At 28.6% G+C, this 13,514-nt stretch overlaps 3 protein-coding genes across 3 annotated transcripts; 1 reads left to right on the top strand and 2 right to left on the bottom strand.

Moving 5' to 3' along the window:
• Window positions 1-2,991: 2,991 nt before the first annotated feature.
• Window positions 2,992-7,251, bottom strand: LOC120357000. Its single transcript, XM_039446179.1, has 7 exons — window positions 7,185-7,251; window positions 6,948-7,015; window positions 6,494-6,783; window positions 6,140-6,390; window positions 5,500-5,844; window positions 5,269-5,399; window positions 2,992-5,106 (listed from the first exon to the last, which is right to left on the bottom strand). The coding sequence occupies exons 1-7, from the start codon at window positions 7,249-7,251 to the stop codon at window positions 4,756-4,758; spliced, it is 1,503 nt and encodes a 500-aa protein (XP_039302113.1). The 3' UTR covers window positions 2,992-4,755.
• A 2,819-nt stretch (window positions 7,252-10,070) lies between these two features.
• On the bottom strand, window positions 10,071-11,171 carry LOC120356969. Its single transcript, XM_039446029.1, has 3 exons — window positions 11,010-11,171; window positions 10,602-10,849; window positions 10,071-10,501 (listed from the first exon to the last, which is right to left on the bottom strand). Exons 1-3 carry the CDS (start codon window positions 11,072-11,074, stop codon window positions 10,398-10,400), a joined length of 417 nt encoding a protein of 138 aa, XP_039301963.1. The 5' UTR covers window positions 11,075-11,171; the 3' UTR covers window positions 10,071-10,397.
• Window positions 11,172-12,289: 1,118 nt separating this feature from the next.
• On the top strand, window positions 12,290-12,936 carry LOC120359726. Its single transcript, XM_039458482.1, has 2 exons — window positions 12,290-12,721; window positions 12,819-12,936. The coding sequence occupies exons 1-2, from the start codon at window positions 12,519-12,521 to the stop codon at window positions 12,934-12,936; spliced, it is 321 nt and encodes a 106-aa protein (XP_039314416.1). The 5' UTR covers window positions 12,290-12,518.
• Window positions 12,937-13,514: the final 578 nt, after the last annotated feature.

Raw genomic sequence — 13,514 nt, 5'->3', positions numbered from 1 at the left:
TTTATAATATTAAAATAAATATTTATAAATAAATTTTTTTTTGTAAGAAAAAATATTCTGGGGAATGTGACATGATAGAACAATTTTATTTACGACATTATTTTCAGTGACAAAAAATATATTGTATAAAAATTGTTTTGTCTGGATTGTAGTCTAAAATTTGTTTAATGTATTAATTTAGTCCAGTTTTAATCTATTGTGTCCTAAAATGAATGTTTTTAGGAAGTCCATAATGGTAACACTGGATGTTTTTAAAACATTTTGAAGATATCCATAAATCTAAACTGGATGTTTTTAATATGTCCAAAACGTCCAATATATACGTTTTAAGTATGTTTTTAAAATGTTACTGTGCTGTCTGGGTAGTTATGCGGATATTTTGAAGAAATTATTCATAGAAGATGTCTAATAGTTATCTAACTTTGATGACACAAAGACGTCTAATCGGCCAAATTCTACACTGAGAAAAAAATAATGCTGAATCAAAAAAAAATTTTTTCATTCAACTAAATGCGGCGGTCACGGGCTGTCAAGCAAACATTTGTTAAGTAGAAAAAATATAATGTCTCAATAGATAAAATAATTAATTTGTATCAAAAAACGTATCTAGTTGGGCTAACAAAATTGAATTACGTTTAAATGTTTACATCATTGAATGTACCATTTTGTTTATTTAATTCAATAACAGCTATTTTATTTTAATTAAATACATAATTACAGAAAAAAATATTAATTTTATTCAAATAAAAAACTGTTTGAAATAACCATGTTGAATGTTATATGAAATAATTATTGTATTGACTTTCATGAATATCATATTAAAGGAAAGTAAGATTTACCTATTTCCTATAAATATTATCTTATTGTAATCATATATTTATTTCAAGAAGCAATATATATTTTCAAATTAGTCAAGTGTTAGATTGACTCAAATAAATATTTTCTTTGTATTATTACATATCTTTTTCATTTTGCATAATATTAATTTGTTTTTACTAAATATTTTGTTAATTATCACGAATATTTAGTTGAATGAATTAGGAAATTATTAACTTCAATCAGATGTTTACTTCAAATACATTAATATTATGTCTATATAATTATATTTATTTTTGGGGAAAATAAATATTTTTTCAAATTGAACAACATATTTTTGTATTTTAAATATTTTTTTATTGTGTACTATTATGTGCTACATACAATGTTATGCATCACACATGTATAATTATTTTATATACTTACACACATGTTTTCTTGTTGCAAAAATTAAATATACAGGGTGTCACATCTAACTAGGGCATCTGAAATAGTTCGCTTATGTGTGTAATAATAATAACCATTTAATTTTTTATAATTTCTAAGCTTTAGTTAATTTTATAGGATTATGATTATTTTATCTTTAATTATTTCAGATGCTCGAGATAGATGAGACACTCTGTATAACAGTCTCTTAAGATTAAATCAAATAATTTCCATTGAATAATCTTATGAACTAATAATTTCAATCAAATCAAATCAAAAGTATTATAATAACTCAAATCAAAAGTAATTTTAATCAAACAGTGTTATGTTCTAATAAAACAATTTTATATTATAACATTTTGTTAAATAATACCTTTTAATAAGTTAATCTGTCTCAAATAAAACAAATAATAATTTTGTAATAATCTTTAACTTGAGTAATCTTTTAATAATAAAGTTACATATACATATAAACTATATTAAATATAAAAATCATTAAAATAATATGAAACTATGAAATTTTGTTTTAAACGTCCTATTAAAGATTTTTACTTTATATATTTATGTATACTGAAGGTATCTCAAAATTTGAATATAATAAGATTGCAGCATAAAGGTTTGTAAAAGTTTAATAATAAAAATATTTGCGATTTTTTATTTCAAGTAGTAGTTATTAAATATAAGAATTGAAAGCTAGTCAATTATAAATTATGTTTTAGATCACTTGTTAGTGAACATATGTGTGTTACAAAAACTAATACTAATCCTAATAATATATATGCGATTCATAAATGAGCGTTTTTAAACCTTGTGTATACATAAAAATATAAAGTAAAATTTTAATACATAAAATACATAATAATCAATACATAAAATAAAATCCTTCAATAGGATGATTAAAACAAGATTTCATAGTTTCATATTATTTTAATGATTTTTATATTAAACAAAAATAATAAAATTATAAAAATTACGTACAAGAAACGTAATAAGTACCATCTGCCATAACATGTAAAGAATTAGGAATCAAAGAAATTAATTTTGTATAGGCAATGCAACCCCATACTTCTGTTCGTGCAACTTCAAATGCATGTATATGTTGCGAAAATCTTAGTGTTTCTACATTTTGATAAATATAATAAACATATTGATCATTATTTATTATAATGTATTTAATTTGACCGAAGAAACGAAATATGCCATCTGTGTCTATTTCTATTATCATACCAGGCTTATATACAATGCCATTAATATTTAACCATGATACGGGAAAATAATTTTCCTTGATATCTTCAAATAGTGCATTTTTAAAATTGTTATAATTATCTAACTGTGTCACTGCATCCTTTAGAACAATGCCAAGAGAAAAACGATTTTCGAAGCCCTTATTTTTAATCAATCGATATGTTAATTCTAATTGATGCTTCAGTGTTAAAGTATACGAAGGATTTCGCCGTGATGTTACTACCTTAGCGTTTTGTTTTATTTGTTTATGTTTAGCTTCGAAACGCATACAAGAAAGAAATTTCAAAGGACCCATTTTCAATATTGTTCGAGGATAATGTATTATATAATGATGTTTAGGTTTTAATTTTTCTTTAAAAAGATGTAAATATAATTTATGATGTTCTGAAATTAATGTCTCAAGCAGTTTGCAAATTTCTCTTGTTGATATTGGTGTCTCTATAATACATATAATTTCTCTTAGAATTATATACAATTTCCAGAATTTGTTATTAACGGGTATTAAATCACCAATAATTAAACCTAAAAATTTAACTAAAGTACACATTTCTGATGCCGAAGTCAATAGATATTCATTTTTTAATGATGTTTTAGTTACAATAGGTGGAATGTTTTCGTTATTGCTAATGGGATAATCAAAAAATCGTATTCTATCATTTAAAGTGTGCAAAGAGAATAACTTTTCTACATACACAAAGTTATGTAAAATTTTTGGAATTTCATATCGACAGATGCCTTCATAAATGTCGTGCATAACATCAAAACATATATTTTCAATGACATGAAAACTGGAAATTGTATTAAAAATGCATTCCTCTTGGACACCATGAGTCTTTGTAGCACAATCAGCAGCATAGTTTAAACGAGTTCTTAATATTTCAGTTCTTTCTAATATTTGATTTTGTAGAATGCTCTTATCAGCCAAACAGGCTCTACATGAATGTGACGAATTGAAGCTTTTCGAAAAACCAAAAATTGTATGGAGCCCTAAATTATCTCCTATAATTCCCACTAAAGCAAAATATACTTTTTGCTGCTTATTATTTACATTTATAATTAAACCATTTGTTTCTAAGTCTTTGATTTGATTCACTAGATTAAAAAATATACGTTCGTTTCCAAACTCTACATGATCTTTCGTATCATGCATTTCAAGCAAAAAGATATTTTCTAGAATACTTGAATATTCGTGTGGAATACTAGGAATAGTACAATATACAACACCAATTTTATGTATCCCACTATGGGATCCAAGAGGATTATTTATTTCAAAATCGTCGAAATATAGTAAAAGTGGCAAAACTAATTTTTCTGCAAACTGCTTTTCAATATGTTTCCATACTTCACCATGAACAATAGAAGTTAATACGTTGCTACATTTATTTTCGCACATATTGGTCGTTATAATGCGAAAAACATTTGGCAACTGCAAAAATTTCGTTAAAAGACATTTTAAAGGAACAATTTGTAAAACTCGATTAACTAAACCTATACTTCTATGCATTTGTATGCGCTTCGGATGTAATATAATGGCAATATCATAAGCTTGTGGCATAATAAGATATCCATGTCGTATAAAGTACTCTAATGTTTTATGTTCGGTTTTGAATTCGGCAAAAGCATTTTGTAGAATTATACACATATCTTTTACGTTTGATGGTACATTCCGTTTATTCTCCTGACAGTCATATTGACGTTTAATAATTTCTACAGTTAATTTATAAAGATCGTCTACATATTGTATTATTTCATGTGCAAGTGATCGTGATAAAACTACATTAGAATATAATTTTGAAACAAATAAAGCAGCCCTTTTTGTGACTATATCATCAAATTGTTCTAACGTCATTAACGGATCCGTAATTAATTGTTCACAAGTTTTCGTCGTTAAAAATTCCTCAAAATTAGTATATATTTCAAACTGATCTGCTTTAATATCATTTGATTTAATAATGTCGTGACATAAAATGTTATCATAAGATAAGTTTCCAGGTGAAACATACAAATTATTATTTTGATTATGCTTTTGGATTAAATGTCGCTTAAATGAATATATATTTGTAAAGCTACGCGTGCAATTTTGCTGCTTACATACGAAAGTAGACGATGATGCACTATGTGCCAATTTTAAATGTGCTGTAAGAAATTTAACTGTCGGAGAATTATTAACACAAAATGGACACTTATACATGTTATGGCAAAAGTACAATATAATAAAAAATAGAAGTAAAAATTTTTTTACATATCACTTTCATATGTTTACAATAATTAATCATTCGTAGAATTAACTGTTTTAAAAGCATTGATAATTGGCATTACATAGGAAATTTGTTTATCATACTTTGTTGAAAATTTATAAAGACAAAGCTGCACGATATACCAGATATGTTCACTTTCTGGCGGATAATTAACATCAAATACATGGAAAGTTTTGAAACATAAATCAACTGCTTTTAGTGCCGTTGAAACTTGATACAATACCTTATCAATGCAAACGTAGAATCCATTAATTTCTATAAGATTAGGGCCAACAACTATTATATACGGCTGTATTGTCAATCCTAGACGTTCTGCTCTTTTAATTTTATTATCTTGAATACGACTTATATCTCCAGGTACCTAAAAATAATGTTAATTTGTTTTAGATTTATTTCTTATATTAATATATATGTACAAATTAACAATATAAATTGATAAATTAATATAAATTAAAATAATATATAAAACGATAAAATATATACATTATTAATCTTTAATATTAGCTTTAAAAACATTTAATACCTTTGCATGTAATACAATGCTATTTTTGCATTCACTTATTGATGATTTGTAGTGTTCTTGTTTTAAGCGAATTCTTCCTTTGGGAGGTATCAGATGAGGCAACAATAGAAATTGTGTTATAACTTTAGCATCTATATAAAAATTAAAAATTGATAATTTAATGACTATGCATATACATATGCGTACACAGAAAGACGTATTCATATAAGTTATTACTTTTTGTAAATTTACCATTTGTTAGATTATCCGTTTCAATCATAGATTGTAATTCATTTGTTACTTTGTCCTCTTTAAGATGACAAACATCTTGAATTTTGGAAAAAAACTTAAACCAATCATTAATACAATCCTCTGATGTTACATTAAGAAATTTAAAATCTTCATCGATCAAAGCATGTGCTGCAGGTTGTTTTAATACTGGCCACTGAGAGAAAATTTCCGCTATGCTTTTATTTTGCGACGTTTGAATTTGATTCCGTCTATATGCCTCAGTTATTTTCCAATGATTTTTAACTAATTCCCATGGTGACAAATTATTCTGAAGCCACAATATGCTTTCACCAATTATAGAGTCATCTACACAAATGGATAATACATATTTACATTTTACTATCGTAAAGCAATATTTAAAAAAAAAAAATATTTTTTGTAAAATAATTGTACGTATTTGCGTGTGTGCGTGCGTTCATGCATGTGCGTGTGTATGGTATGAGAGAGAGAAAAAACATATTTATATATAGTAAACTTAAATATAAATAATATTTCAATAATATAATAACAATGACATAATGAAATTTAATATAATAATAATTTAATAATAGGAATAATATAAGAAAATTTTTTGAATAATTTAATACAAGAACTTTTTTACCTTCTAATTCACTGTTATATGTTGAAGTCGATGTGGAACTACTTTCTGTTAAACTGTGTCCTGTTAGTTTTCTATAATCCCGTATTTTATTTCTATATTTATCCACAAGTTTACCACGAGACGTTATGGATTTGTTATTTCTTGAAAACTTCTTAGCTATAGGTGGCACATAGTAAGTGCAACATGTTTCTGTTGGAAACAGTTCTTCAATCTCCTTAGATAACGAATTAAAATCTTCATTTTTCAGTGGCCTAAAAAATAATTTTATAAATTTAATTATACATATATTAAAATATATGAATAATATAGTTTTTGAAGTATCTTTCATTATATTATTTAAATAAAGAAACATACCCATGAATTTTATTTAAAATTTCGGACAAAATAAGATCGACAATTGTATTTCTACATTTTCTACTTAATATTTTACATCTCTCATATGATTTTAAGATTGCACGACCTTGTGTAGTCAACTTTAAAATATTTTTAACGGATGGTCGTTGCAATTTTCGAAATACTGATGATCCAGCAAAACAATTTTCTTTATCAATTAAATTTTCATTGTCTCTTTCATTATGAACTTCATTCTCTTCGTCAGATGAATATGTGTGCGTAGTATTTAAATTAGTCCTCTCTTCTTCTTTCTATAACAATTTATACCATATACATAAATATATTTATATACTTTTTTATATCATTAAATATTAATAAAAAAATCGAGAATTAAATGTATACCTACATTCGTTATATCTTCAATTTTCTTAAAATGCTCTTGCCATTTTTTATTAAATTTTATTCTAAGCCCGACTTGTGGAATTAGTTCTTTCATTAAATCAGATGTTAAATTTGTTATAGCATCTTTATCGATGCAATTTTCTGTAAATAAATGCATTCTGTAAATAAATTTTGTTGAAAATATATTATTTGAAATATTTTGTTCTAAAGATGTATTTGTAAGATATCTTTAAGCTATCTTTTTTTTTCTTTTAACATAAGTTATACATTTTTAAAACAAATTGTAATCTTTAAACAAGATATTACCTACCTTCAAAATGTTTAATGAGAACATCTAAATCCCAGGATTGTAATAATTCCTTGGAATAATTATCCATCGCGAATATAGATTGACGAAACGTCCAAAATACGTAATAAAATGTGTAATCACTCGCGAAGAATGACCGAAACACGTGGACATGCACTAGACAAGTTATAGTACGCATACACACTTGAAGTGACGGTTAGGCGCCAGGGACTGTTTTCGAGCTCTGCTACCAAGGAAGGAAAGAGCCTCGTATGTTTGTGCGCGCTCGGGAAATATTTCTAAGATATGTCCGTGCAGGATCGAGCTGTTGCGTAAACAAGCGAATCGCGAAGTCGTGCGTCCAGCGCGCCCCTCCAACGAGGCACGGACCTGTAAGATGTAGCTAAAAATATGTAATAATTCTCGTCCTCGACTTCAAATTGAATATCTCGATATTTAACGACAGTTTCGACACGACGATGCGATCGGCAAGGATCTCGACACTCGACACGATTCTGACTTGGACCAACACGACTTCTCGACTCTCAGCACGTACACACGGCTCCTGTAATGGCTTCCACTGCCCCGACCGGCCTCGATGATGGCTAAGAAGGACCGGGCGAGGGGTGAAAAGCACGACAATCGGAGTACCGAACTTCAATGCACTTTATTATATTACTTGTACAACGATGACTTAACGATTTGACAACGGCAACGGCAATCGGCACGATTCTTGCGTGGAGAACGATTTGTCTCCACGCCGACAGGACAAAGAGTATTCCGTTTAGCCCCGGGAACGAAGCCGTACTTCAGCGGAATCGGAACGCTATTGTGCTTGCGCATGCGGCACGCCGCTATCGCTTTCGCTCGCTACGGGCCTCCTGGCGCCATTGGTCGGCAGCCGAATAAATTCTTTCAGACCAATCAGTATTATAACCAAATAAAATATTTAGTTACCTCAAGAAACAATTAATTATATATACAATTTTGTTTTAAAATATTCAATTTACTGAATTATGTATCTAATTGTCTTAACCAATTTACAGTCAATTCATATAAATGATAATGTTCAAGAAAATAAATAATAATGTTAATGAATTAGAGGGATTCAATCTTATTTGTTTATGTCAAATGATCATCTGCGTCAGATGAAATAATTATTGGTATAAGCGGATAAAATATTTAGTTACTCTAAGAAACAATTAATTGTGAATAAGTGTAAATAATGTTATATGAAAAATTAATTTAGTCATTTTAATGCATATTTCGTTGCATGAACAAAATATTTAGTTAATAGACCTGATTGAATTAAATATATTTGTTATCAATTCCATTATACCATTATGTATACATATATATATATATATATATATATATATATATGTAATTACATAGATATATTCTACTGAATCTGTTCAACTATACTGTTTTTTTAACATAATACACTATATATTTCCGCAAAAATTATGATATAATAGAATTGACAACAAATATGTTTGCTTTAATTGAATCTATTAACTAAACATTTTGTTCATGCAATAAAATGTTCATGGAAATGACTAAATACTTTTTCCATATAACTGAATTTACGCTTATATGTAATTAATTAATTCGTAGAGTAACTAAATATTTTATTCGGTTATACCAATATTTATTTCATCTGATACAGATGATCATTTGACATAAACATAAATATTATTGAATCACTCTAATTCAATAACTTTATTATTTCTTTTTTTCAACATTATCGTTTATTTGAATTTACTGTAAATTGGTTAAGCTAATAAGACATATAATTCAGTCAATTGAATATATCAAAAAAATCATATTGTTCCTTTAAATATATGTATTAGTTAATAATACGACATATGTTTGACCTAAACATCTACATATTTCAACTAACTAAATTATAACTAACTAAATGCGTTTAGTTGGGTTAACATTATTTTTTTCTCAGTGTAGTCTCACTGAGTACTGAGGCATAAGGATAAACGCGCACAAAAAGAAACGGGATGATACTATAAACCATGTTCCAACGATGGTCTTCATACACTCCAAATAAGACGTATCAAAATGGGATAATACATAGGATATCATGTTTTGTTAGGGGCCCAAAATGTCTAAATATCCTTGTATGTGCAACGTTATCTCTCATTATTATAGTGCGCACGGCGTCGATTTTTTCTAGAGCGGCTACAGTGGCAGACCGTCGTTCACAACGTTTGATCAAAATACGTCCATGCTGGAAGTCGTTGAATTACAATTCAATAATCGCCAAGGATGCTTCAACGCTGAACAATCGTTTGATTTTTTGCGAGCACTATTGTCGTGTCAGCTCATCTTTAAAATCATAGAAAATCATTGGCTTGAAAGTGTTTGCGTGTTTATTTCATTTTTCACAACTAACTTCATTTGGTAAATTCTCAAAAAATAGCAAGAACATAAGGTTTGTTCGTGTTGCACTTTTTGTACTTTTACACTAAGTGTACACTAATTGGTTTCTGTTGCCGGACATGATGTCATAACCGCTGTTCGTTTTACCCATATATGTAATACTCCTATATTGCTAGTTCCGTATCTTCACAATGAGCGGGACGAGCCCCGTAAAAAAGAGATGCACGAATTCCAAATATGGGCATGGACGGTCAAGCCTCATTATGCGCAGGCGCGTCTATTGAGTGAGTGTGAGCGAGAGACAAGGATTAGGAAATGAGACGGAAAGGACGCGAAACAGAAAAAACATTACCCGGTCGCGACCGAATGCTTATTTGCAACTTCTAACGGATAAATGTTAATTAACGAATAATAATATTTGAAGAGAATGATTGAAATTATAGGTGTAAGGTTTTTCATTTTAATGGACATTCTAAAATATCTCGAGAATAAGATATGGAATAGGAAAATGTAATCTTTTTAGATAAAAGCGTTTTTAATAGTTCAAGCAAGTCATTATTACTGTTATTAATAAATCAACATGGATTACGTTCAACTAAAGCTATAACAACTCCTTTCAGTATTTAGTACCCTCAAGAAAAATAGTTTAGTTTTAAATTTACGTGTCTCATCCATCACATTCTTGGATGTTGAAAATTCCAGTTCTCCTACATTTGAAACTGATGTGAAATCTGGAGGAACATCAATAGAAGGTACTGATTCTATAAAACAATATAAATAATGTTGAACCATAGCTGTAACAATACTCTTGTCAGTATTTCCTACCCTCAATAAAAAAAATTTTTATGTTTCAATCTTACGTGTCTCGTCCATTGTATAATCAGATGTTAACTGGGACTGCAGTTCGGCAGCTGAAGGATTTGGAACATCAATAGAAGGCACTAATCCTATAAAACAATATGAATAATGTTGAACCATAGCTGTAACAATTCTGTTGTCAGTATTTACTACCCTCAATAAAAAAAATTTGTATGTTTTCAATCTTACGTGTCTCGTCCATTATAATCTCAGATGTTGACTGGAACTGCAATTCGGCAGCTGGAGGATTTGGCACATTAACGGAAGGCACTGCTCCTGGTTTCAATAACCACTTTCTGCTACACAGTCCTATGCTATTTTTATAATCACTTGGTACAAAGTGATCGGAGCAAATGTGTACATGTATCACATTGTCCTTGTCAGATAATTTGCAGGCATGTAACCACTGTGCCCGAATGCTCACCTCTTTTGGAAATCTACAAATAATTATTATTTATTCCATCATGCTGTTAACTGCTTGATAATCCAATCATGTGTTACAGTAAATCTAGTGTAATAATGCTATGCAAATAAGTTGAATTAGAGAAAATAAGTATAACGTTTTATAAATACACATTTTACATGTAAGATATTTACTTGTGCATTGCAAAATTTCCATCCTTTGCTGCCTTTTTCTGACACAAAAAACAAATTCGCACCATTGTAAATTTTTTCTTTGGTTTGTCTCACTTGGGACGCTTATAATATGCGTTGTTTACCGTCGCACACACGCACAAATCACGAAAACTGGTTATGTGAAAATCGCGCCTAATGGTGTTTTAAAAAATGTAACCGCATGCGCACAAATCAGCTGGGCCGTTCGCGAGAGAGAGGCTATTATACGTCTGCACCGTAATGTTTGGGCTGACGGTCAACACTCTTCTAGCAATATAGGAGTATTACATATATGGTTTTACCAGTGCAGTTACAATTCTGGCAATAATTTTTGTACTTGGTCTTGAGGAAGAGTAAAACGTGCAAAGATGGCTGAAGACTAGTAAGGAGGGAAAATATAAATAAAAAAGTAATACATAATCTAATAACCTAATAATCTGTTTCATACGTAAATAAAATTATATGTAATCTTTTATACATCATTTTTTATAACTTGTTTTCAGAATTACATATTTGTAGGGACAAATCAAAATACAATGAGTACATCAGTATTACGTGGCTTTTTACAGCTGGATTCTTTAGGAAACATTAAAATAGATTCAAATGGATGTGTGAATTGCATAATTGAGGGTATTACAAGTATTTTTTAAATTGTTTATATAACTTTATTATACAGCCATTGACAAAATTATTAGGCACCCTATTTATTTAACAATGTCTTCAATTTATAAAAAAATACATAACACTATCTTTATAAATGTTATCATTTATTTCTTAAGTAATCACATAAACTAATATTTGCTTGGTCCACCATTATTTTTTATGACTTATTTTTTTAGCTTACGCACATACAGTTATAAGAAATTTAGAAAAAGCAAGGGTGCCTAATAATTTTGTCAATGGCTGTATATATAATAATAATAATAACAGGATGTTTAATTCAATTTTCTGTTTTTATATCTTTAAAAATTAACAAAAAATTAACACATTATTTTGAATGGTCTAATTAAATAAAACATCTTGAAATTAGCTTTAAATTGTCTTATTTTAAACGCGTTTATAAAGATGTTAGCTCATTTTTTTATTATCTTTGTTGTTCAATAGAAAAAGATTAGAATGACAAAAAAGCGTGTTGACATTTTTATAAGCGAGTTTTTAAAATGGACCTATTTATTTTCTAACATTTTTTGTCTAGATGGAAGACAGTTAAAATTTCTAAAAAAGGAAATAAATTTTTCTTCTGATACTATAAATTTTATTTTTGATGGAACTCAAATTTGCATAGACCTTCCTAAAACAAGAAAAGAAACATATAACAATGAACAACAAAATCAAAATAATGAATATGTTCAAAATCATCAAAATGATGAAGATGATGAAATTAACCAAAATGATGAAATTGATCAAAATGATTTAAATGGAACTGCTACAACTTCATCATTCTTTTGGAATGATGCATCAACAAAATTGTTGTTAAACATTTACAAGGACATGAAAGATCTTGTATCTACAAGGAAAATAAAAACTTATAAAATATTATGGAAACATATTGCACAAAAAATGAATCTTAATGATTACCTTGTTACTTCGTTACAAGTGGAAAATAAAATAAAATCGTTGGAACGTTCCTACAAAAATATGATAAGCAATAATAAAATGACAGGCAGAGCACGAAAAACTTGTAAATATGAAGCGTAAGTACTTATAGTTAAAAGTACATAATATTTTATACATTATAAGAAAGTAAATGTATAATGTTACAAATAATACTAATATTCTTTTTAATTACAGGGAGTTAACAGATTTATTAGGAGAAAAACACAGTATTCAGCCACTTGCCATATCAGGAAGAAATGGTTTAATACTTAAAGAACAATTGCATTCCAATAAGGAAAATAATACCGCGTAAGTACAATATAGCTTATACAAACTATGAAAAAATATAGGTACAATATATGATATTATTAGTTATAAACACTTTATTGTGCACGAATTTACAAAGAGCTTTTATTTATATCCTAAAACGTATTGAGCGTACAAGCGCGTGGCACAAGAAGAGAGTAGGGACTTACAGAAGTGAGAGGGGAACAGGTTTAAGCGCGAAGGCAAGGTTAGTGCCAACATTAACATTAGTAACTAATATCTAGCGAGTGTTGCCAATACATAATATAAACTAAAAAGAAACAATTATTAAAACCAACACTCCCCCTCAACGCGAGCACACTTATAAATTATGTTTGTGTCATACCCATTCCTTGCATACATTTGTTATGGATAAGTTTAACAGGACTTTTAGTCAAGATATCCGCGTACATACTTTCGGAAGGAGTATATTTAACATCAATTTCGCCACATTCATATTTTTCGCGTACAAAATGATATTTTATATCTATGTGCTTTGTGCGCGTGTGGTGTATCGGGTTTTTCATTAGGGCTTGAGCGCCTTGATTGTCGCAATAAATGACAGTTCGGTTTGCTCTAAGATTA

This window comes from Solenopsis invicta, chromosome 2 (assembly GCF_016802725.1).
Source record: "Solenopsis invicta isolate M01_SB chromosome 2, UNIL_Sinv_3.0, whole genome shotgun sequence".
In the NCBI taxonomy this organism is placed as follows: Eukaryota; Metazoa; Arthropoda; class Insecta; order Hymenoptera; family Formicidae; genus Solenopsis; species Solenopsis invicta.
The sequence above is the reverse complement of the archived record's forward strand: the minus strand, read 5'-3'. Positions and strand labels throughout refer to the sequence as shown.